At 35.1% G+C, this 27,008-nt stretch overlaps 2 protein-coding genes across 2 annotated transcripts in view; one reads left to right on the top strand and one right to left on the bottom strand.

Moving 5' to 3' along the window:
• Positions 1-26,783, top strand: part of LOC125682712 (receptor-type tyrosine-protein phosphatase epsilon-like) — an 83,090-nt gene extending 56,307 nt beyond the window's left edge. The window contains exons 8-28 of the mRNA XM_056163850.1: positions 12,823-12,960; positions 13,369-13,506; positions 13,598-13,729; positions 15,876-16,008; positions 16,202-16,281; positions 16,570-16,748; positions 17,140-17,227; positions 17,308-17,378; positions 17,973-18,009; positions 18,180-18,277; positions 18,469-18,597; positions 19,586-19,734; positions 20,334-20,469; positions 21,769-21,927; positions 22,073-22,166; positions 22,333-22,403; positions 22,953-23,087; positions 25,135-25,254; positions 25,361-25,512; positions 25,806-25,941; positions 26,043-26,783. Coding sequence (XP_056019825.1) covers positions 12,823-12,960; positions 13,369-13,506; positions 13,598-13,729; positions 15,876-16,008; positions 16,202-16,281; positions 16,570-16,748; positions 17,140-17,227; positions 17,308-17,378; positions 17,973-18,009; positions 18,180-18,277; positions 18,469-18,597; positions 19,586-19,734; positions 20,334-20,469; positions 21,769-21,927; positions 22,073-22,166; positions 22,333-22,403; positions 22,953-23,087; positions 25,135-25,254; positions 25,361-25,512; positions 25,806-25,941; positions 26,043-26,114 — 2,447 coding nt within the window. The 3' untranslated portion in view covers positions 26,115-26,783. The remainder of the gene's footprint in view (positions 1-12,822; positions 12,961-13,368; positions 13,507-13,597; positions 13,730-15,875; positions 16,009-16,201; positions 16,282-16,569; positions 16,749-17,139; positions 17,228-17,307; positions 17,379-17,972; positions 18,010-18,179; positions 18,278-18,468; positions 18,598-19,585; positions 19,735-20,333; positions 20,470-21,768; positions 21,928-22,072; positions 22,167-22,332; positions 22,404-22,952; positions 23,088-25,134; positions 25,255-25,360; positions 25,513-25,805; positions 25,942-26,042) is intronic.
• The window catches only part of LOC125669341 (uncharacterized), a 170,315-nt gene that overhangs the window by 124,990 nt on the left and 18,317 nt on the right, over positions 1-27,008 (bottom strand). The window lies entirely within an intron of this gene.

The following is a 27,008-nucleotide window of genomic DNA, read 5'->3' as shown; positions in this document are numbered from 1 at the left end:
AATTAACATGTATATCAAGGTGCATCATACATTTTGTAAATTTGCAGAATAACTATTGTTTTATTTGCCTTGGATAATATAAATGCTATTCACTTCGTTTTATAATCAAACTTGACACCGAAATGCTGGGGAAACCCCTAAGAATTTCATTTTTGATTAATTATGACGATACATTTAGTAGGTACAGGTAGTATTACTTGTTCTGTGTAGAATTATGTTTCTGTGAGAACGTAATTTTAGTAATCAGTTATTATTTCTACAATCAGGTGTTTCTTTTAATTAAAGAGATCATCTCTCAGAAAAAGGGGACCGAGCAGGCTACGAAACTAACCGGCTGCCCAGGAGCTGGAACGTGTTATTTATACCAATCCAGTAATGCTGTAGATGGAGATATTAACACGTGTACAAGGACACAACAAATAGGATTAAATTCTCGAGATAAACGGACATGGTGGTATGTTGACCTTAAGAAGGTACTCAGCATCTACAGCACCAGAATACAGTTCAAAGACTATGGCGAACAATATGGTATTGTTGTTTTTTTGTTGTTTTTTTTATAGTTTAATGATTTATGACTTGATATATAAATGTGTTCATTTTTCTTCGTGTCCAGTTCGCTAAAATAATCTCTTCCTTCTTAACTATCACTAATAAAATGTTCATGAGATCCCTGATGGTCACCAATTAGAAATTACTTAAATGTTTCTTAATTTCCCGGCGGCATGCTAAATTCTCGATTATATGCAGACATATCCTTCCATTTTTTTCTTTGTTTTCAAACATTTAGATTGTACACCAGTAGTCCAGTTTACCAAATTACAGAAACTACTCTACATGCAACAAATTTGAAACATTTTTGCAATTGGATTTTTAATAAATAAGAAGGTTTGATTTGTTATAGTTTACAAAGTAATGCAAATTTATTGGATGTGTATTTTGTATATCATTAGTGAAATCAGTGATAAAAATACAATTCCTTATATGTTTTACATTGAGAACGTAAAAAACTGACAATTACAGCCTTTAAGGAATTCTGCAATTACGTGTAAATGGACGTCAATAGTCAGATTTTTAATGAAATTATATTTTTTGAAAAAAATTAACGTGCTTGTGTTAAAAGTGTATACTAGTATAACGTACATTAATCAATCTCATAGATCTCATAAGGAATACTAAGTTAAGAGCGCGGACCTCTAAACACAGAGTTGGGATCAGTTGCCTAGAAGTAAGCATCCACTGTTGACCGGTTACACCCTTCATATTGATCAGGTAAACTGATGATCAGTAATCTCGACTGAGATTTGGTTTGGCTGAATATTTGGACTGACACCTTCACCGAATCTCAGAGTAGTCCTTCATAATTCATGTCTGGTTTACATCCAACTTCTGCCTGTTCTAGCAATTAATTTGCACCTAGATGGCATTGCCACTTGCCTTCGACTCAGGTGAGCTAAAATGACTATTGGAACTTCGGGAGATAAAAAAATGTGCTATGAAAGTCAGCCTTTGAATGGAAAAGGTTTTTATTTTGAAAGTTACATACCTAGACGGTAAGTAATGCAACATTATTCGTGATACAGATTTGGTTTAATGATCAACTAACTTATCTGAAGCGAGAAGCAATGTCACATAGGTGCACATTGATTGGTAGAACTGACCGAAGTTGAATGAATTGTATAGGACTGCTCCGAGATTCGGTGAAGGCATCACAGTACAAATATCCAGCTAACCGAATCTCGGCCGAGATTAAATAATCAGTAGTCAAAATCAGCATGTGAAGTGGTATGAAACTTTACCCAATGGCAGGTTGTATTGGTAAATTAGGTCGTTATAATGACCATGAAATTTGCGAAATGCTGACACTAAACGAGACTTTTGAAACCCCGGTCCTGTAGAATCAATTTATTAGTCAGTAGCCTGCCTTAATTCAAAAGCTGATTATACACAGCACAAGCTCTATTTTATATCAAATCCACTGAGAGATATAAACACCATATACAGGTGATAATGGAAGAATCCCCATCAGCTAATGTAATCCGATTACACATGCGAGTCACACAAGTAATGTAATCCTGATTGCATTAACGGTTGCGAATGAACCTGCTAATATAATCCCTTTCCAATGAATCCCACAAGTAGTTGATGATGTAGATATCAACCAATCATCCACTAAACTATGTTTTGAGACATACTTTGTTAACTACGTTTCTTTTGATTATGATTTGCATTATAATGGTTGTTATTATTATCATTGATATTATCGTATAGCCTCCCACCCCTCGTTTTTTAGCGGAACACATTTTGGCGGATAAGAAAGAGTTATATCTCTTTAAAATACCGAAGTCGCAATTTGATGCATATCTGGCAGGTGAAATTTTGGCGGAAAGCTATCTAATCACTAAAATAAGCCAAAGTTATCACACTGTGGGAAAAAACCCAGCCGCTATACGGTATTAAGGTTTCCATAGGATTCTCCCCCCCCCCCTTTTTTTATATACAAATTGTAACAATGATAGCGCTAAAATTACCCATTTCATTTTCATGAAACTTTCAGACATAACATGAACTTTAATGTGGTTTCGAAAATTTGACGTTTTTTCTAATTCTTCAGACCATTTTGTGCACGGAACTCCTCCAAAATTAATGACGATAGGTAACTGAAACGACTATGGTACACAGTTCAGTGTTCAAGTCATACCTCACCGGATAAAACTGACGGACGTCCAACGGATGACAAAATTGTCAATCCGTTCGTCTCCGTTCCTTTGCATTTCGTATCCGTTTCTCTTTCAGGTCAACGCGTTCCTTGTCCGGCGAAGTCTGGTCTATCCAGTGGAAAGTTTTGAGCATGTTAAAAACTTGAAATGGACACCACCGGACTATGGATTCCGCACTGTGTATGGTACCTATACGTTGTAATGAGTTTTAGTCGGAACTCAAAATGCAGTGTTTTTCCAATCTCTACCCAGAGTTATCGTTCCTTACACTCACATATACCTCTGTCAACGTCTCAAAATAAGCAATGTTATTCCACATGTAAATCCACCTTTTTTTTTACGGCTAATAAAACTAAGAAATACTTTATAAAATATCGGGAAAATGTAGGACAAGTAACTATTTGGAGTTTCCCCCATTACTTTGCATTCTTCATGTACCTATGTATAGGTCTGGTGCAATAGAACAACCCAATATCCGCGTTTCAACCCATATCAATGCTTCTTGTGTCACAAAAAGACTTGACATCTGCTCAGTATTTATTTATTTATGTATATTTTTGTAACTGAAGTCGAAACCATACTTTATTTGAGCGTACGTGCCATTTTGCAAAAAATATTGTAAAACCCTCGAGACCTTGACAGGTGTATGTGAGAGCAAGGAACGACAACTCTAGGTAGAGATTGTTACTTGCCCAGCGTTAATATCCGGTAGATATGAGACACGGCCGGACTACAACCGGGCATGCAGCGGGTCAACTAAAGATATAATGGACACCAACCGCATGTTTACGAACAAAAACACGAATGACACTGGTGAATAACGGTTGTTAAACAATACCATGTCCACGGGACCTGTGTTACATAGTAGTCTTTCCTTCTATCAATCCCCCCCCCCCGAAAAAATATAGTAGTTTTTCTCCCCGAAAATATTGCTTTATAGTAGATTTTACCCCACGAAAATAGTAGGATTTTCCCCCTTTTTATAGCCAAAATGACCCCCCACCCCCCGGAAACGTACTATACAGTAAATTTATCCCTTGCTTCTCATTCCGATTACATTTACGGCGGATCTTTCCCATACATATTCTTTCCATTCTGAAATACCCGTATTGTAAATATCCTAAATGGAGAGTTAATTTCCGAATTCCCTTGATTTGCTTCGTGCGTTAACAACTTCTCAATAACTGCTGGGCCATTTTTTAACACAATTGATATGTAGCATCTAAATTTATAAGAGCCTGAAAGCCTCTACCAAAATTGTAAATTTCATGACCCTAGGGCAGGGGTTCTGTGTTAGGGCGTGACCATATCAGTCATATAGTGAAAATGCATTAGTCCTTTAAAAATCTTCTTTACTTTTAGGCAATTTTAAAACAGACACACTGAGTATATAGTAATGATGGGCAAGGAATCCTCTACCAAAATTGTACATTTCATGATCCCTGGGGCAGGGGCTGCAGTAATGCCTGATTGCAGGGGGAGGATGGCTAAAATGCTATTATAGTTAAAATACCGTAAGTATTTACACATTCAGGATATATCTTTATTCTGGATGAGATCAAACACATATAGAGAAAGACCACAGGTTATCTAACGAAATTGTTTATTTTGTAAACCACGTTGAAGGGCTTCAGGATGGGCGGGGGAGGGGAGGGGTGGTCAAAGAGAGTTAATGTTTATGATGCTTAAATCTTATATTTAGTTCCTTTGATATAAGATGAATACTTAATGATAATCAAGATGCTGTCTACCCGAGCAATGCATTGGTGAAAGGCTTTGGAGGGGGTGTCTGAAATTCCATCTATTAATCTGCCAAAATGTGTTGATATATTGAATGCGCTCTACCAAATATTTCAATTGTATAGGTTTTGGGGGACAATGCAAATAAGAGCCTTTCAGACAGGTCCATGCAATGGGCTCAGGTGACCGTCAAGGCCTGTGGGCCTCTTTTTAATTCAAGATATCGATACGATTAAGACTGAAGAATATCGTTGAACATAAAGATTTATTCTGATACATTGTACAAATGGGATTACTCTTTCATTCCCACAAAACACTTTATACATGTATATTCCGTCAAAAAGACAACAGGCCACGACGATTTTCTTTATCAATACTTTTTTCAAATAACCTGGAAAAAAAACCAACTAACTTCTGGTGAAGAAGATGGGTGGGTGGGCAGGCGGTCGCGTGTGTGTATGTGCGTGATCATATTATGGGATTATTCTTTTTAAAAAAAATAATTTCGTATGTGTGATATTTCCTCATCAATACCCTAAAGCATACCTGGCGTTAATGCTGGCTCTTTGTGTCTAGCATCTTTTTTCATTGATAGACGGGTGACATCCGTATTTTTATACCGAAAGGTAGAAGTCTATAGGAAAAATAATTGGTTTATACATTACTCAATTTGACATAAAGTGTTAATCGGGGATAGACGGGCATAATTATGTTTTTATTATAATCCTTATGTACCGAGATTCGATCTCTTCATGAAAAATAAATTGATATCAACATCAGTCTTGAAGTTGACAAAAACTTTTTCTAGACATTATCCATACTGGATAAGTGTAGCCTAATGTCATTATGAAGTTATTTCTAGCCAGTAATTATTAAAGGCATAAATCAACAGAGTGAATTTCAAACGCAGAGACATTGTAACGTTTGACAAACACAAACCGGACTTCAATGCAAAAAAGCTCTTATTATAGATTTTAAAAACCTAAGCAATTTATTTAGCAACAAAGTGTCAAAGCATGTTTCTATAATTCGGTAGTTTTAGCGAGTTTGGCGAGAGTTTTAGTGAACACGGAGCGCCCTACATTCTGCTTTTATTAATTTATTAAGCACACCTTTGTCAGTATTGATGTGTTTTTTTAATTGACAGATATATATGTTCTAGCACTTGTAAGTTTAACATCTTTTGAAGCTCACTGGATAATTTTCAAATATTTTTACTAGGGATGTTAACAAGTACTAAACTATCACTTGGTCATACCGATTATCCACTAAATGTTTCCTAGTCGAGTACTCGTTAAAATAGCTTTTTTAAGTAATGTCCATCAATCCTTACAGCTGTATCTCCTGAGAAGGGGGAGAATGTTCGCCACTCAGAATTAAAGCTTTACCTCTCCGATTAAGTTGAAGGAAAGGGAAGGAAGGAAAACCGCTTTCCTCTCCTGGCATTCTTAGGTCATGAGTTTTTGCCCGTGCCTAATACCACCTTCACACTCACGCATTTTTCTTACGAGTCCTTATGGATATCCGACTCGTAGTCAATCGCAAGCATTCGTAAATCACTCGTCGGTATCCGTTAATAACTCGTCACAACTCGTACACACTCGTAAGGATCCGTGAAAGTAGGGACCAATTTTTTGACATGTCAAAAAAAAATTCACGATTGTCCACGGATTTCATTTTCCGAAAATAATCCGTAAATAACTTGTAACAATCCGTAAGTATCGTAAACTGGTCGCAAGAACACGAAAACTGCTCGTAAGAATCCGTAAAACACTCGTAAAAAATTGTTTTACGAATATATGGTACGGATAGTTTACGAGCTGTTTACAGATTATTGCGAATGCCTAACTTCGTGTTACAATCGCTTTACGGATTGTTCAGAGTCATTACGAGTGTTTTACGTATAGACATGATTACTTTACGAGTACATACTTAAACTTTACGATTAATACCACCTTCACACTCATGGATTTTTCTTACGAGACCCTACGGATCTCCGACTCGTAGTCAATCACAAGCATTCGTAAATCATTCGTCAGTATCCGTGTCTAAATCGTAACAATCCGCGTACCTTTACGGATTTGTGGAATACGCAAGGATCCGTAAGAAAAATCCGTGAATGTGAAGGTACCTTTTTCATTGACTAGACAATTGGAGAGAAAACTTAGAAATAGCCCTTCGTCCAATATTGTCGACCAAATCATTTTTTGATTTGAACAAGAATATAGTGTACATTGTGCATACGTTTACATGATTTACATGGTTCTTTTTATGACTAAGTACACATACATTTTGATTGTTGCTTGTACTGTATTTCATTATCGAAATAAAAATTACTGTGATGGATTAATTACGGTTCTACTGTAAGTGTATAACGCACATCCTCAAAGTTGGGTTAATTTCCCTGAAAAAAAAAAATGCACGGTGCACCCCCAAGATTTTCTCACAAAAAACACACCCTAGTGTGTTTATTTCGCATAAAAAGATAATTGATATGTCTACCCAGGTGCACCGAGGTGTGACTCATGACTTAAGTACACTTATACCATGTCCCGGTTTTTTAAACTGAGTACTCAACTATAGCTAGACTAAAGCGTCCGAGTATTCGAGTAAAATTGACATCCCTAATGTTTATGTTCTGATGAACTTTCAACTGAAGCCTAAACCGGCATGCATATAAATAGTGTGATTAAAAATTAGAATTCGATGAAATAACAGGTTTGCGATAATATTCTTTTTTTTAAAAAACCCACAATATTCTAATTATCTAATTTCGTGTTATTTATATACAACTTTCAACTGAAACCTAAACCAGCATGCATATAAATAGTGTGATTAAAAATTAGAATTCGATAAAATAACAGGTTTGCGATAATCTTCTTTTTTTTTTTAAAAACCCACAATATTCTAATTATCTAATTTCATGTTATTTGTATACATGTTCTCCATAAAAAAAAATATGAACTGAATTACATTACTTCTTTTCAATTTTAGGAAAAATTAGCCCACTCCCCCGTAAATCCGCTAATGATTAGAACACACTTGTGGAATCTTTGTGAGAACGACAATAAAAGAACTGAATAAATGAACGATACAACACGGTCATCCTCAATGAATTTAACAAGCTTGTATGCAGAACAAAACGCTTTTTTCATAAGATGTCGTATTTATTATTAAATTGAATATCCATTGTATCTGCAAATACACGAGAAAATTTAATGAAGAACTTAATAATACGAAGTGATACATTTCTTTCTCTGTTACGCCATTGGAGTAAACGTTGATTTAGTTAACTTTAAAACTAAGCAATACAACGACGTCAAAATGACGTTACAACGTAAATGCATTTATTTCATTGCTATATTCAGAAGGCCGTAGAAAGAAATCGTGTAGAGGAAATTGGATAAAATTAATTGTTTTAGAAAGCAGATGTTGTAGCCCTTTGACTCCCAAAAGATTATAAAATTTGGAAAGAGGGCCATTTTTCATGATTTCTGGTCCTAGTCCTTTGTCTCTCTGAAATTAATGTATCTACATTCATACACTTTTCGATACTCAGATCTATGCAGTATCAGCATTTATTGTACAAATCCCGACTATCTTTCCATATATAATATGTGTAGAGGTAGGGGGATAACCATACTATGGGGGAAGATCTACTATATAGTATTTTTCTCCCTAGGGGGAAAGGCTACTGTATAGCCATTTTTTCCGAGGGAGCTACTATTGGACTTTTGCGAGAAGGGCTGATTTTTACAGTCAAAGGCTGACTTTGACACAAGCATACTATACGGAAACCTTTTCGTGACATATCTGTATACATGAAAGGTGAAGATAACGAACAGTGATCTATCTCATATGAATAAATGATGAACCGATGCAATGTACAGAAATGTTAGTTGCCCAGACGGTATCGAGTTGTTCCGGTTCATTTCCATACTTGTACGGTTTTTGAAGCAGTAAAGTCTATGTGACATAATATCCCTATAAATATTTTACGTCATGCAAATGGTTAGCATCCATTGTATTGTGTCGTACGTTAACAGTTGACCATTCCTAACTTCTTCCTGATAACTACAATTTAATTTTTTGTTCAAATTTGGTACAAAGCATCTTTGAAACAAGGGGGCTTAAGGTATAAATTTACTCCAACACCCCGGGGCATTAAAGATGGAGCAAAATTTATGAATGTTAAAACATCTTCCCTGCAACCTCAGATCTGTAAGAAAAACTAAATGCATTGATCTAATCATGTAGAGCATGCCTCAACCGAAAACCGCTCTATTTTGACAGCCAACGAGTGTCAATATTCACCAATATAAGTTCAATAACCCTATATCATTATAATTAAAGACCGAATACGTACTTCATATCGGATAGAATGAATAGATACAAAAATCAATGGGGTTCGAATTGACTGCTACCTAACATAGACACCTCTACAAATGAAATCATCTGAAGTTGTAAGTTTTCGGTTCGCATGGGGCTTTAATAAATGTTTGGACAGAAATATACTAGGAAAATATGTTAGAAATTTTTTGATATTATGATGCAAGAATATAGCGATCTGCGCCGTAAATCGAAGATTCTTATAAGTGGTGGATCTTTAGCTCTCTAGTATGACCAAATATTTTCCAAGAGAGCTACAGATCTGCATTAATGCAGATACACATGTAATTCCGAATTGTCGGTACGTTCATCATGCTCTGTGTTGTACCTGTGTGTGTTTGATTGAATGAATTGTACATACCAGTAATTATTACAAAAACTCGTAACATTGACTCTATAATCACGGAAAAAATTAATAGCGTCGAAAATATAAAACGAACATCGTATTTCAGGGGCAGATCCAGGAATTCTTGACCTTGGTTTTCAAAGGGGGAGTTCCACCCTCAAAAAACGTTATTTGTACTTTTTTAAAACACAATTTTCTTACGAAAAGGAGAGGGGTAAGGCGGTCGGACCACCCCTTCCTCCTCTGGATCCGTCACTGTATTTAAAAATCTATTGACGTGTCAGATTGTTGGTCTCAAGAGGGGGATGTTCTTCGTTGAATGAGATGATTCATTCTGGAAAATTCCATAAGGCTGATTCAAGACTAAAATCACGGATTGGAGAAACGAACAAGCGTTTTTTTTATTTATTCACCAATAATCAAGCCTAATTTCTTCTGTAAAATAAAAGTCAAGCCTCAATAAACAACAGATTTACTTCATAGCGTATTATCTTTTAAGTTGTCATTTTAAAAAAAAATAGAAAACTATCTTAGATCCACCAATGCGTGTCCCACTACTATATTTTCATTTTTGCTATTTCAGGGTAGGTTGTGGAAAACGAAAATCGAATTTTAATTAATTTTACGATATTTACTAATCATGTAAGATTCAAATATAGTTATGGGCTTCACCTCACATATGAAACAATATCAAAGGTGCAAGCAGTAACTCTAGAGCAAGTGTTTCGGAGTTTAATGGCAAACATTGTTAATCTATAAGTATAGATATATATCGAAGAGAACGCACTTCTCTTCAACTTACATAACTGTTTGATATCTTTAATTAATAATTTCAGCCATGAGGCAAAGAAGACGTTTCGCTGGTTTTTCGCTCTATGTGTCAAACACAACTATAAAGGAGGATGGGTATCTATGTTACAAGAACGGACAGGAGTTACCGACCTTGGATTTCAATACAACTTGTGTTAAACATGGACGTTACGTTATATTTTACAATGAAAGACTTGACGGGACAACTTATCCTACTGGATATGAAACAGCCGCAGTTCACTCTGAATTGTGTGAAGTAACTGTGACAGGTAAATGTAACACTGTGCTATCATACAATTAAAATACGATTGATGCAGTGTGATAAATAAGGTGCTATATTTTCTCTATATTACATCCGTAGGTTGTGAAGAATCCGGTGTGTTTGGATATAACTGTCATGTACCCTGCCCAAACAACTGTCAGGAATCGAGATGTGACATTGTCAACGGAACGTGTTTGGGTTGTACAGCAGGATGGGTGGGAGAGTTTTGTTCTGAACGTAAAATTGCGTTTGTTATATCATTCAAAGATTATTGATACGTTAATGTATATTATATGGTTTTAATATAGAATGAGATATGACAAGGTACAACTTATCAACAGAATGATTGTTTTTGTAGCCTGTCCAGCTGGATATCACGGTCTACAGTGTGGATCCACGTGTACTGGACACTGCAGAGACAACATGTCCTGTAATCACACCACTGGACAATGTGACTATGGATGTGGTAATGGATGGACGGGAACACATTGTAACACAGGTAAGTCATCTGTCATTATCTTAAAGTGTAAAGTAGCTACGTTTACTAACCGTTGTGAAATATTTGATGGTTAAATATCAATACATTTTAAATTTGATGAATACGACAAAAAAGTAGCAATGGATATGAAACGGAAATGTGAATATTTGTTGAAAGTAATAAATTGTTCCATGGAATGATATTTTGCCAGAGTGTCCTGTAGAATCATACGGCCATGATTGTATGTTCGTCGGCTGTAATTGTTCAATTTCGGGTGCATAACTGTTATGTTCACATGATGTGTTTGTTTGGTCTCTCTGCGTGGCGTCAGTTGCATTTACGTTCCCGCCAGTAGTCATGTTTTGTAGGTCTATACCCTGAGTTTGTTTCCTGTTTTTGGTCATGAGGTATCGGGTTGGGGCCAAAATGGTCATTGATTAAATAATTAAGCATTTTTAACTTCTTGATAACTACCACTCCAATTCTTTTCAATTTGTGTGTGAAGTAGCTTTGGGACAAGGGACATAAATTGTAAATTTCAGGACCTCTGCACTCCCTGGGTCTTCGAGGCAGTACAAGGTTAACCAAGTTTTAAAACTCTTTAAAACCACAAATCTGTAAGAAAAACTAAATGCATAGCATAATGATAGCAGGAGGGTATCGACCAAAATTGTAAATATTCCCTTGGGTAGAAGTTCTGACTACAGGACAGAGCCAAACTTGGTATATAATGTTTATGTGTTAAACATATTCTTTAGTGTTATTGATTCTGAATTGAAACCAAATAAATATTTATAAGTGCAGGTAGTAGAGCAGAAAGGCCTTCAACAAATTGTAAATTTCGTGATTCCTGGAGTAGAGGTTCTGACTCCAGGGCAGGGACAAACTATATATATAGTGTATATGTCTAAACTTTGACAATATCTTATTTAATGTTATTGATACTAAATTGAAACTAAATACATATTTTTGAAAGAGTAGGTAGTCCTTTACCAAAATTGTAAATTTCTTGATCCCCGGGAGTAACGGCTTTGGTTTTGGTTCCGGGTTGGAGCAAAAATTATTATAGTGATTATAGTCTTTATCATTTGAAAGAGTCCTTTAGGTTTGTTTATACGGTATAAAAACTAAACGCATATTTAGGAAAAGCAGAAAAGGACGTACCGAAATTGTGAATTTCACAACCACAAGGTTTCATCATTATAGGCACTCGGGGGGTGGGGGGGTGGGGGGGAGGTGGGCATTTAAGTTTTAAGAACACATTTTGTCTTATAATGTTGCTGCTGAACATTATAATTTAGCTTAGATATACAGAACAGAATTTTTTCCTACATTTCATAACCCTCGAGATTAGTGGTACTTTTAACTACCACTCAGGGGACCGATAAAGTCTGTGAGTCTCTCGTTGTTTGCGCTTTCACTGCTAAAGCTCTGTGAGGGAATGCTGAAAATCGTGATATCCCTCATGTACATATAGGCGAATGCTGATAAATCAATTTACAAATACTCTCGGATCAGAGAGTTAGTGAGTAACCATCATAATTACTAGCATAACCATGCTGTATCAAGTGTTTTACATTAATTTATTTAAGGTTGTAAGTTAAATATCTGGTTCTAATTGTGTTTTGTCACGACCAAGACCAAATTAGACAATGAAATCGCCTTTTTACAGGATTACCTGGTAAGTGTATCCTTGAACGAAGGGAGTCTGGCCATGCTAATTTAAAAAAGATTAAACCTTTTAGGAGAAGTAGTAGCTTAAGGAAAATATAAAACATGACAATGTAACATTGTTAAACATGTATGATGAGAATTTGTTTTGAATTTACAGAGTACAGGATATTCATCATTTATTATTAAAGAAATATGATCTGTAAAGAGGAAATTTTGCCTCGTGCTATTTTACAAACATTATTTTGCACCGTTATAAATTTGCGCAAAAACTTTTATGTAAATGTAATCAACTTTTGATCACCCTTTTAGGATTTTGACGAAAATAAGTCAGTGCTGAAATATTGTAGTAAGAGTTCCGATGTTTTGAAATAATTATCATTTAGTCCATTTTGGTCCATTTTTATAGTTTGTAATGATGGCTGGTATGGAGAAAACTGCTCTACACGATGCAACGAGAACTGTGTCAACCAGTCATGTGATCATATCACAGGCAGCTGTACATACGGATGTAAACCGGGATGGAGGACTCCTCACTGCAAACAGAGTAATTCTAGATATGACGTTTCTTATTATTACGTTGTATGATTAAATATTAGCTTTAATATTCTTAATGTTCTTTGTATTTTATAGCTTTGAACTATCAAATAATAATAATAAATGCATACGAAGTTACTTTAAGGCTTATCAGTATATTTACAACATTTAAAACAATATATGCAATTTGGATTATTACAATACATATTATCAGAGAAAAACAGACATGCGAGTATGCATATGATTTTTGTGCAGCAATTGTATATCAAAAAGTAATTACATAGTACAGAAAGAACAAGATAGAGCAGAAATACTTTTCGATAAAAATTGTCAAGTTGTAGAACACAAATACATTATTTTCCAGGAATATAGCTATAAATAAATCATTTGATAAAGCTTCTCTCTAATCATCTTCTAGAATGCTCTGTGGGAACGTACGGCAAAGATTGTGGAAATAACTGCAGCAGTCATTGCAGAAACATGACATGTAATCCAATCAATGGATCGTGTCTGGGGGGCTGTACATCAGGATACTTGGGAAGTTTATGCAACAAATGTATGTACTTTTTTAAGAATAGTAACACTAATCTAATTGTTCATTTCCCTTTTCAATTGCGAATAATATGTGCATTGTGTATGTATTTAAGCATGTGACGAAGGAACATATGGACTCAACTGCTCCCAGAATTGTTCTCAGAAATGCCTTGGGAAATGTGATAATGTTGACGGATCCTGCACGTGTTCCTCTGAGTTGAGAGGGTCCCCTGACTGTAGTGAAAGTAAGTGCCTAAATTGTAAATATTTAAACGATTTTTTTTAATTACAAAAATCAACTGAACCAAATATTATGTTTGTACGTTATGGTTGCACAATCCGTGATTCTTTATCTTCGTGAGATGCAAATCATAAGAGAATCTACTGCTTGGGTCAAGCCTTTCGAATTGTAGAGGTCCTCGTCACACGTTCTTCAATTCAAACTTGAGGCATTGTTCTCCTTCATGTATGCAGCGATCGATCTATTGAATGGTTGATTGATTGTTTGTTTTACGTCTCGTCAAAAAGCTTTCACATATTAAGACGTTACAAGTTGTAGGTGAAGTACCACAAATGTAGCACTCAGGGCCGTAGCTGTCAAGGTTCATTAACGTGTCAAAGCCTGCCGAGACACGGGACCTCCGTTTTTAAGGTCATGCCCAAAAAGACCCGTGATTCTCACTTCTAAATACCAAATGTTTGGCGAAGGAGCAATCACTGCCTATATTAACGTCTTAGGTTTGACGCGGCCATGGCACAAACGACGCTCATGACCTTCCGAAGCGGTTACAAAGCGAACAGTCAACCGCTAAGCTACTGCGACCGTTTGTATCCATCGAAGCAGAATCATTCTATATATGAATTTAGGTTACATGTACAATAACTTCGTCTAGTTACGTCTTGAAATCCTAGAAGTAACATATTGTGCTCAATTACTTCCTACACTCAGTTTTCCCAAATTATCAAGATTTACGTATGTTAAAAACTTTGAATTCAATCCAATAAAACATGTCATTATAGATTTTTTGGCCAGTTTGATATCGAAGAGGTGATTACAAAATCTCTTAATCGAATTATGGACATTATCTCAAACTTTAAAGAACAAACGCAAGAATCGATACCTTTGAATGTGAAATATTTCCATAACTTTAGCTGCAGGTTTCGTACATGTAAGAAGACCCCCCCCCCCCTAGATTTATTGGTCTGATATTCCCAAATTAAAAAAAAAGATATGAAAATAAGGTTTTTGCTTTAAAAAATTCTCAGCGTCCGTGTTCCCCCTGTTCTCGATGTTATATTATTTATTGAATTTATAAGATCACTGTACTTTATTTTCACTTTTTAAATGTATATGTGCCGTATTAAACCTTATTTTGTTCGATGTTAAAAAACAGTACAAAATTTTGTCAGTATGATAAACTATAAAAAAAAAAAAAAATAAAACGATTTGACATTTTCGATAAGTTATATACATGTATTAATGGAGTGCTAGTCTACTCTATCTAAGGAGGTGGTTTTCTAATGCATATTTATGAAGGAATGACGTTTATGGTGGTTGTGCGCAAGCGAGCGAAAAAAAAAAATTAAAAACACCAGTGCATGCCATGGGAGATGTGGATTTACAGTATGTAGTCTTACTGAATGGTGATGGCATGTTAAAACATGTAATTTAACTCCCCTTCTATTGCTCAAAACGGTTATTTTTATCCTGTTTCCGTCTTACTGTCTTTTATCGCTGAATGTGTCCCGCCAACAGCATGCAGACTGTTCAAGCTTTTATGACGCCAAGTATTTGTTGACTTTAGAAATTCCTCGTGCAACGGCACGTGATTATGAATATTTCAAAATGGGGCGTTCACCATCCAACTCAGAGAATACATGATTAAATAGGAAATTACCTTGATTGCTTTTTAATCGAATGGAGTCAAATTGTATGATTTGCATAATTTATAACATAAAACACATGTTTTTAATCATACGATAACTTTATAAAAAAAACTATGGCATATATTGTTCTTAATGTAAATACTTTTTTGAGATATATACATTTTCCCAAGTTTTCTCATGAACTACAGATAGGCGATGCAACCAAAGTGTTCTACTGTATTTGTTCTCCCGTTATTTATTTTGAGGTGGTGAATTTGTTGGTTTGCCATTTACATTTATATTCAATGAAATATTCAAGTACGAAGCAAATATGGAAGATTCTCTGTGGTATCTTTTATTTCAAGTTAACTGCATATCGAATCGACATATGAAAGAAAATGGTGCTTTTTCAAAGGTTTCTCTTGTCCTAAACAGATAGGCAATCAAAAAAAAAAAAAAAAAAAAAACATTCTATGTTAATTCTTCTCCGTTATCATACATTTGAGAGAATATTTTCATTATCAGAATCTTCGCGGTCAGGGGGTTCTGCAGCACAGTCCGATACGACAGACTCTGGTGCAGTAACAGGAGCCGTGGGAGGGGCTGTGGGTGCAGTGGGTCTTATTGCTGTACTCATCACAGGGATACTGTTTATACGGTATTAGTACTTCATCTATTGACGGATGTTAACAAATTACATAATGTTCGTTTTAACTATTTTCCTTTGTAAACATTAAGCATGTAGTCGAATGACTCCATCTTAATGGATAGGTTAAAATGAATTTGTTAAGACACTAAGACTTAGATATAAACAAAACGTACATTCAAAACTGTATCTTGTATTTATGTAGATGGAGAAGAAAGAAGGAGAGAAAGCATGAAGATACGGAGACGGTAACATTTTCGTCTGTCACAGAAACGTTACCAATAGGTAATTCTGCTGCTGTAAAAGATACCTACATGTTAATGATATTAAGTTAGAACTGGGTTCCACCAGATAACTGAAAAAAAATTTGAGTGTGGCGGAGAACATCAATCAATCAATCAGAGACAAATAATCAATATTAACGTAATTATGTTGTAAATCTTTGTGTTTTGTAAATCCATGATTTTGAGAAGAAACTTTGAGTACAGGCAAAATTAAATCTTGTTGAATAATTTTTCTGTTGACTTATATCACCATCACGTGTCGTAATTCAATTGTTATGATATTTTACAGGTGATAAAAGACATGAAGAGATGGAAATGAGTGAAATCGGAAACCCAGGCTTAGAATTAAAAACTGAGGGGGGAATGCTAACGACGAATACTAAAATAGACATATCCGTCGCGGATTTTGATAAAGCAATAGTTGTTTTGTCTGAAAATCAGAATGCCAAGTTTAAAGAAGAATACATGGTAAGTGTCTGTTAATTCATAAAATTATGTAACGGGTAAACCGTGTATATGAATGGTTCAATTGAAATTAAGTGAATATTGCGCTTGGTTGTCTATAATTTCTTGATATCTGAATGTGGTGTAGTAAACATTTTAGAGTTATTTATTTTGAGGTGGTGAATTTGTTTGTTTTGAAAATATAACTCCTGTCTTGGGTTTGTAAGTGTGGAATCAAGTCTTTCAAAATATCTGACGAAGGCTTATAATAAAAATTAAGAATCAGTTTTCACAATTCTGTACAGAAATAAGATATTAAATGTATTCTGTTAGTGTTGCATATGTACTTTTATTGCATTAACATTATTTCTCTACGAACACAATTTTGTCGTTTCATCCACTGGTGTGTGTGTAGACAATTCCTAGAGGAGAACTACACTCATGTAATGAAGGAAAGAAACAGGAAAATGTTGCCAAAAATCGATACACCACGATATTCCCGTGTAAGTGTTTAAATTTGACGTTCTTTCAACTAGTAATAAGTGTTGTGATAAATAAATACTGTATACTTTGTTTTGAGTAGATGACCATTCACGTGTTGTTCTGGAAACATCGCCAAAAGAGTCAGACTACATTAACGCGAATTATATTGAGGTCAGTGATTTGAATCCATTCCTATAGCGGTTAGTGCTAATGAAATGGCATGCATATTCTCCACCAGTGGCGGATTTAGAGGGGGCGCAGCCGGCGCCTCCCCCCCTTAAAATTTTCAAATTTAATGTAAATTGCGGTATCTTGTTTCGGAAAATGTACTAAACGATAAAAAAGTAATAATTTCTTCCACTCCCGGAGAAATAAATGACAAAATCTTTTGATTTCCTGAATTACTTTATTGGGAGAACTTAATTTTTTTTTTTTTTTTTTTAAAAACCTTAAAATATGGGTCATTTTATTAATTTCACCTTATTAAAATGATACAAAATAGTACAAATGACTAAATAGGAGACATATTTCAAGCCACATAAACTCTGCAAAATCCAGGAGCTTCCGGGGGCTTCGCCCTCTGGACCCCCCCCCCCCCCAGGGTTTCGTCCTGGACCCACTGTCTCATAAAGTGGCGTCCCCGTAACTGCAATTCCTGGATCCGCCCCTATCCACAAGTACACATATAAAACAGCTTGACATTGTTGAAAAATTAATGAGTAAAGTTATTCCTGATATTAATCTTCAATTTCGTCATGGTCACAGGATGTGCAAGGAAAGAAATCGTATATTGCAACGCAAGGTAAATATACAATGTATATCTTCATATATTGATTTTCAAGTGTGCGTTATTATCCCAACATATTTTGTGAATTTGTAAAATTGAAAAAGAAGACTGGACATGTCATGTTTTGATGATTTGTTAAATCTGAATCCTGGGTGTGTTACAATATGCCTGTTTATATTTATCAGGACCAAAATCTAAGACAACTGTTGATTTCTGGAAAATGGTGTGGCAAGAAGACATTAGTGTAATTGTTTGTCTGACGAACCTCAAAGAGGGAAATAAGGTTAGAAAGAGACTTGATATTATGATTCAAAATCAATGATTAATAGCTTGCATACAAGGGATGCATTTTGTACATATGCAATAAGGTGATAATAAACTGATCACATGGCTCTACATGTGCGTAACGTCGTGATCTTACTCGCAGTAAATTGGATTATGATAATAACCTTACTTGGACCCTATCTTTATCAGAACAAATGTGCCCAATACTGGCCAAATTTCAGTGACAAGATAAAGAAAGGCAACATCAGCATACGAAACCAGAAAGAAAACGTATACGCTGACTACGTCATCAGACATTTTCGCTTGCAAAACAGCGCCGTGAGTCTCGCAAATTTACGTCATTAAATAGTCTACGTCAGCTGAGAAAATGGGTCATGCTATGGCCAAAATTATATTAAAGTATGTGAAGCAGAAATATCTGTACTATAAGATTAAAATTGTCAAGCAGAAAATGTGCACCTATATCATTGACAAAAAGTGGATTATGAAGACAAATAGATGAAAGGTTATGTGCTTATAATAAAATGATAAACCATATTTTAATTTACACTATCTATCTATATATATTGAGTCTGAACATGACAGGAATGAAATTGGGGATATCCTGATATCTAGTGAATTGCACCGCATACCGGGATGTACATAGTATGCTTTATATCTAATGTATAATTCACAGTTTGTTGCCTAATTTTGTGTCTGGATAGTTCAAGATTTTGGATTGTACAACATACGATGAAGATATATTGCACTACATTGCTAAAGTTAATTTGGTAAAGCTTAGATTGTTCCCATTTCCACCTTTCCCACTCTTAACTGTAACATTAAAAGGTAACAATTAACAATTTCTACCTTTATCGCAAATGCATATATAAATACGTTACTAACTTCCAAACAAAAATGTTTTATGTAGAACGTTTTGTATTTACGTGCTTCAGTTGTAATGTTGGAAATTTAGAAGATGCATGGAATATAACTTTCATTTCATGTAATGACTAAAGACAAATCCTTGAAAACATATTAACATCATGCCTACCCGTCATAATTGTAGTGCAATAAAATGAGATTAACTCATGATAAAATATGCAGGCCATTATGTGATGAATTAAGATTCGAAGAATATAATGCAGGTGCCAGAATCCAGAATTTTAAATGTCGTATTTTGATTATGAAACATCAGTATACAATTTGTTCAATTTATATGAATTATAATATTTTGGTACGCATCTTTTCGTCCCATTTCTCTGCAACAGATATATCCAATATTTCTAACTCTCCATATAGGTGATCATTAACTGTTTAATTTCAGGATAAAGTTGAGCGTGACGTGTGTATGTTCCACTACACGCAGTGGCCAGACCACGGTGTCCCAGAACCGCTGGCTCTCGTGGTATTCCATCGACACGTTCTGAAAACTTCTGTCGAACATCCAGGGAAGTACACTCTTGTCCACTGCAGGCGCGTATTACTATTTATTCTTTCATATTTTTCAATAGCAACATAGTATAATTCATCCACTGAATATTTTCACACTGTTGAAGTCATAACAGTGATATTTTCAGTGTGAAAATAACATTACTTCATGACAGCAATGAGAAAATGTTGGGAATGTACAAGCTTAGACACAAAATATATTCAAAATTCTGAAATTGGATTTTAAACATTTCGCACACCAGACAGGATTTAGTGAACTTTGATTACCTTCAATATAATTTACCATGCTGATGATGTCACTGTTGTTGAAGGCTTTTCCCCCAAAATAATCCTATTTATCAAATAATTTTACTATACATGACTAATTGAGATCCATGTCTAATATACTAGAATGTTAACCATTGATAATATCAACTACTTCTATTTTAACCGTTGATTATATTGATGAATTACATTTTAACCGTTGATTATATTGATGACCTATTTCAACCGTTGATTATATTGAAGACTTCTAATGACCTCTATTTAACAATACAGCGCAGGGATTGGTTATACTAATGACCTCTATTTAACAATACAGCGCTGGGATTGGTTATACTAATGACCTCTATTTAACAATACAGCGCTGGGATTGGTAGGACAGGGACGTACATAGCATTGGATGCGCTTAATAAGGGAGGGAAGATTACCGGGAAAGTTAATATCCGGCAGTTTGTAGAAACGATGAGAAACAGCCGTGCTAACATGCTCCAGGGCGACGTAAGTTTGTGTTTTACTCTCTTTAATTCCTAGTGGATAGTTTTACGGGATATCTTGATCAGGTAAACGGAGTTATCCGTAGTGAAAATCAGTGTGCTAAGAACGGTCTAACATTTGATATGAAACACGTCAGACAGCATTTGGCCCAATGATAGGTTATAGATAATAAATTTCAATTGAAACGGTAATTGTTACGTATGTGTTCTCGTTTATCGGTGTTCAGGTGTTTTCAAACAAATCTCATTCAGACGGAACTTTGAAATCAAAGTCCTAGATCTGGTTAGTAGCATTCAATTTTCTGTAAAGAATTGTTGGTAGATGTGCTTTATCATGCCTGTATTCCTTGATATGTTACATATCATATTCCCATGGGAACGAATTGTGCTTCTTGGTTAGGTGACATGTTTCTATATTCACATTAAGCAGAATTTATTCAAAAACTTCTACGCGAGAAGAAAAAACATCTTCCTGTGGCCTTCAGTTCGACATTTAGATATATTGACGACGTTTTGACTATCAACAATAATAACGTTCATTCATATGTTGATTCCATATATCCCTGTGAGTTCAAAATGAAAAGAATACTACAGAGTCGTCCACTTCTGCCTCATACTTACATATTTTATTGAAAGTAGACATTAACGGGAAACTGACAACTCAACTGTATGACAAACGGGATGATTTCAGCTTCTTCGTCGTCAATTTCCCATATTTATGTAGCAATATTCCATTATCACCAGCATATGGTGTTTATATCTCTCAACTGATTCGGTATGCAAGAGCTTGTTCTGCGTATAGTCAGTTTTTAAATCGAGGCAAGCTACTGACAAACAAGTTGATGGTACAGGGGTTTCAGCAGTCTCGATTGAAGTCAGCATTTCGCAAATTCTATGGTCTTTATAACGATCTAGTTCATCAATGGAACATGTCATTGCGTCAGGTGCTTTCTGACGCGTTTCATACAGTTAGATCGTTCTTGACACACTTATTTTGACTACGGATGTCTCCGTTTGCCTAAACAGGATATGGGCTCACGGCGGGTGTGACCGTTCACCAGGGGATGCTTGCTCCTACTTCGCGCCTGGTCTCACTTCTGGTGTATCCGGGGGTCCGTGTTTGCTCACCTATCTATTTTGTATTGCTTGTGGGAGTTATGAGATTGATCGCTGCTCGTTGTCTTCACCTTTCATATAGATATATGTATTGGGTTAGTTTAGAATGTTAGATCATTAAAAATAATATAAAGAGAGAAAATCAGCTTTTTTTAAATACCCGTTTATAATACAATTTATATTTAAGGATCAATACAGAGTTGCTTACTTGGCATTACTTGAATCATTCCGAGGAAAAGGAAGGTCTGTATCAACCAGGACATTTCTACGAGAATTCCAGGATCATTCCTGTTATATCAATCTCGGAGAAGTAGCCAATAAATCACCACTTTCTGCTGAATTTCAGGTGATTTTACATATGAATCTCTAATGAAACATTGGCCTATCTTAGCCTGAATGATTTGAACAGTTTGTCGGATATTCTAGAATGATATGTGAGATTTTGTACAGTAACATGTGACATGAGAATGATCTTCAGTTCTTGTTTCTAGGACCTGTTGTCCAGAAGACGAGAATACACACAAGAAGACTACCAAACAGGGCGGCAATACGTATCGGCCAATTACACACCCAGTGTTCTGCCTGGTAAACCAGTTTGTATAATACATGAATACCTTGGTGCTACAAAACGCAGTTCAGCCATCTTGCAATAGTGATAGAATATTACCGATTAATGATTAATCCCCATCACAGTTGAATATTTACATTTCACTAATGGTGTCACACTTTTAATATAGAGAAACCATTTCAGTTGAAAGTTACATGTGTCCATTGTCAAACACTAAAGGGAAGAACACCTACTACAACGCAGTTTGTTTACAGGTTTGTCGGCTGTGTAATATATACAATTGTGAATAGAACATGAGGGCGATATGTTTATCAGACCGCCATTTTGTCTAGCAAGGGGTTTCTCATATACTTCTGTCCTCACAAAGTAGAGTAAACCCATTCGTTGGTGAAAATGGTCAGACCTAAAACAACCAAAAGTACAAAATCTACTCCTAGGAGCTGAACCTTTTCAAAGATTCCATGATAAATATTAATTTCTGTATAGATCAAGACAATTTCTCATTGTTTTTCTTTATTTTACAGACCTTATCAATTGATAACGTTCATACGCTTAATTTTCATGGATCTCCTTACGGGAACAGTTTATGATTTTTATGTATCCTTAATGACTTTTATTCTTATATATATAGGTATACAGCATTTCAATATGAAAACTACAAGATTATTTTAAATAACCATAACTTACTACTACAAACGTATAAATCATTTACATTGAATGCAACTATTAGAAACAAAAATACGTACAGTGTACGTGATGGATACGTTCTGCATGCTGTCTTTCATTTCCTTTTTTATTTTCAGTCTTTCACAAGAAATGACCATTTCATCAGTGCTCAATATCCTCTCTCAGATTACACAGAGGACTTCCTGAGACTTGTGAAGGCTTATTATGCACCTACAATTGTATCCCTGAGCCCGTTGGTGGAAATCGAATCGGTATGGTCGAGAACAAATCCTGTAAATTTGTATAATGAGCAGTCTTGTATCTTTTCATTTACCAATCATTTATCAGGTTACTGCGTATGATTCTGATGTCACAATGACGTCATGTGTAATATTTGTAGTTATACGATGTTGGAAATAAGCATAAAAATTTGATATTGAGAGATTAAAATTAATGTGCACTTTTAAATCATGGAACATTTATATAATTATTTGATTTTAATCTTCATGACAAATGGGATGACTTCAGCTTCTTCATCGTTAACTTCCCATATTTATGTATCTCACCTGCATATGATATTTGTCTCGCAACAGATTCAAGATGTGAGAACGTATTCTGCCTATGAACAATTTTTAGATCGAGACAATCTTCTGACAGATATGTTGCTGTTAGTGAGTTTCAACAGTCTGATTTAAAGTCAACATTTTGTAAATTCTATGGTCATGATAATGATCTAATTTGTAAATAGTGCACAACCCGTCATTAGGTGGAAAGTTGTCTAGAGTCGTTCTTTACATACTGATTTTGACTACGGATTACTCCGTTTACCTGATCAAATTGGCGGATGTGACTGGTCAAAAAGAAATGCTTCCTTGGCATCCGATATCACCTCTGACCAGTGTGTCCAGGTGAACGTGTTTGTCCTCTTCTTAAATGTTGTATTCTTTATAGGATTTATTACATTGGTCACTCTTCGTTATTTTCACTTTTTCATTAGTCTATTTACTGAATTCAAACAAGAAAGAAATTGGCCTTGTAAATTGTACCAAAGATGTTTCAATAGCAACATCATTTAACATAAATATTAATTATGTAGAAAAAATTAATGTCTATCAGAAAGTTGTACAGTGATGTCGTAGGTAAGGGCATTTTGGGTAGAGTGACCCCAATCGCTAAATTAGAGTAAAAAAGGGAAAGTGGTATCATTGTATGCATACTAATTTAACGAATCTCGATATTTAAACTGTTGAAACTTCTATGATATGTGATTTAATAAACTTTTATTGATATCATGACAATGCTCATATAGCAGTCTACTGATAGGCATGAAATAGAAAGGCTTGGTGGAGTTCGTAGTATCGAGTGAGTACATTTTCTAGGTCTACAAACTATCCTGTCTATGTAAAACTTATACGGAACCAATTTCGATGCACCAGATGCACATTTCGACAAATAATGTCTCTTCAGTGATGCTCAACCGAAATGTTTGAAATCCGAAATAACTATGAAGTTTTAGAGCTAAATATAGCCAAAAACAGCGTGCCAAAAAAGTGGAGCCAAATTCGTCCAAGGATAAGAGCTAGACATGAGGGAGATAATCCTAAATTTTGAAATGAATTTCTAAATTTTATAACAGCAATTAAATATACATCCGTATTTTCAAGCTAGTAACGAAGTACTTAGCTACTGGGCTGTAATTTATAATTTGAATGAGTGAATACATTTTTTTAGGTCTACAAAATATCCTTTCTATGTAGTGTGAATGAGGGAGTACATTTTTAGGTTTACAAACTATCCTTTCTATATAGATTGGATGAGTTTCTCAGAATTACAACAGAGATAATCATCATGGTTTTTAATGAAAATTTTGAAATTGTACTTCGTTTGTGTTTTATACATTTGTATTGATTTCGGTTGTAAACCTCACAGTAAACTTTCAAAACTGCCCCGGATGTCCTTTTAGCGTAATTGTTTTAAAAATAACGGTTTAAATCTCACACTCAGAGGTTACGTTCGGTAACATAAGTATTGTGTGTAACTTTGTAAATGTACATGTAATAAAGTTATACTGTTTCATTGTACTTTATTTCTGGATTAAAATCCCGATCTTTCAACCCGACATAAACATATTTAATTACAAAATGCAAGCAGTCTAGACGAAAATACCATACACGCCTTGTGCAACCTCAGAAACCAACCAGTCATTGCAGTTACGTACATGCTTCAAGACGGTTTACGATAGGCATGAGCTTCACATTTTGCAAAGTAGAATCCTTTCGTTATTGTAGCCATGCCCAAAGTTTGTGTTTTCTTTTTCAGTCTTCACTTTGGCTTCCTGCTAAAAATGAAAGCAAAATGGTTGGAGCATTCACGACTAAAATGACAGATTGTACACAAACAACCACAGTCACCAAGACTAGCATTACTCTGCACCAAAAGGTGTCCACTTACAAAGTTTTCTGATGAATTTTGTTTTTACATTTCATGAAGTACTGTTTGGTATTTATAATCCAAGATTTGTTTCGTCTCAAACACATGATTGTAGGGAGCTAGTGGTATGAGTGTTTGCGTACTGGAATGTAGAAGATGGAAAGGAGAAAGCGACTCCTCAAACCGGAGAGTTTTACTTGATCTCGTCAATGAAGCGAGGGTGGAGGAAAAGACCCACCCTGAGGGAAGGATTCTAGTTCTGTCGAGGTTTGATTTTGATCTCTTTTTTTTTTTTGCAAACATATGTAATATCTTAAGAATTATTTGAAGATCCAGACCTGGGGACTAAAGAAAGGCTAATTTGGTCAAGGGTTAAGCCAACTACTCTCTTGTTCTAGAATTAACACAAATATACCCGGTATAACACTTGTGGAAATTATATATCGCTTCTAATAAAAAACAAATTCCAAAAAAATAGTCATTTTGTCCTATAGGAAATTAATTCAATTTATAAATTCTAATATCATCAGAGTAATGAGATTAAATTGCATATTACTTAGTGATGGGGCCAATCGATGTGGACAATTCTTGGTTGTATTCAATGCTCTGGAACAACTTACCATGGATACAGAGGTGGACATATTTACAATCACAAGACAACTCCAAAACCGACGGCCAGAGTTCATATCTTCTTTGGTATGATTGAAATGTTTTCATTTTCCACTCAATTTTTAAATACGATTTCTTTTCCTTTGCACATCAAATGTACAGAGAACTCCATGTTTTTCTAATTTCAGGAAGAATATCAGTTTTGTTACGAGGCCATTGCTGATCATCTCCAAAATGACACTGTGTATGCGAATTGCTGAGGACCAGTCAAAGAGACTGTGACACCAACCAATCTTCCTCCTAATAACAATGGAAACACGTTGAAGAATTGTTTAATTCACTGGAGACCAGTATTATATATGTACTGGTAATATTGACACACCCACACTTCACTTATTGTATTTGCTTATTTCTTATTAACTATTCTTCTGCTTTTTGTTCTTCTGTCTTCAAATGTCCGCAGCCGTTGTCCGTAACCAATAGATGAAAGTATTAAAAACTAAAGGATGTGACAAGGCAGTATATCTAGTTGTGTAGAAATGTTTTTGTTATCAGATTAAATGGGGTTAAGTTATATTTTTGGGGTGGGTCCAACAAAGCACTATGTGTGGAAAAATTAGTTCCGAAATTCAAGAGATATAACTTCTTGTTTTTCAGTCTTAACAACATTTATTCAGGTATATAGTCAGGCTTTTACACAACCCTTACAACCCAACCTGACCAGGGGGTACAGGGTTTTAAGAATTCCAACTATTTCGCTTACACATTCACACGGACAGACATGCATACTAAACGATGGCTAGAAGTAAAGAAAGTAGAAAAAATGACAATGTACTCTGGCTGAGTTCATAAACATCATATTATAATAATTAACAATCAGATATATGATGCAATACCAAGGTTGTTATTTAATAAAATACTGCTTTAAACACACTATTGTTTGATTATACATTCACTTCATCTCTTACGAAGAAAAAGAAAACATATAACAAATGTATATAATACTAAAAAAGAAGCATTTTAGGATATTTTTGTTTTAACATAGTTTACGTTATACTTTAGCTAAGATTTCCATTTCTTTTCAAACTGATCTGTACAATTATATTTACTTGCAATTTGTTTTCCACTCTGTATACATTAGTCCAAGTGGCTTT

The sequence above is a fragment of the Ostrea edulis genome, chromosome 4 (genome assembly GCF_947568905.1).
Source record: "Ostrea edulis chromosome 4, xbOstEdul1.1, whole genome shotgun sequence".
Taxonomy (NCBI): domain Eukaryota; kingdom Metazoa; phylum Mollusca; class Bivalvia; order Ostreida; family Ostreidae; genus Ostrea; species Ostrea edulis.
Note: the sequence above shows the minus strand (reverse complement) of the source record. Positions and strands in the feature narration are given on the sequence as shown.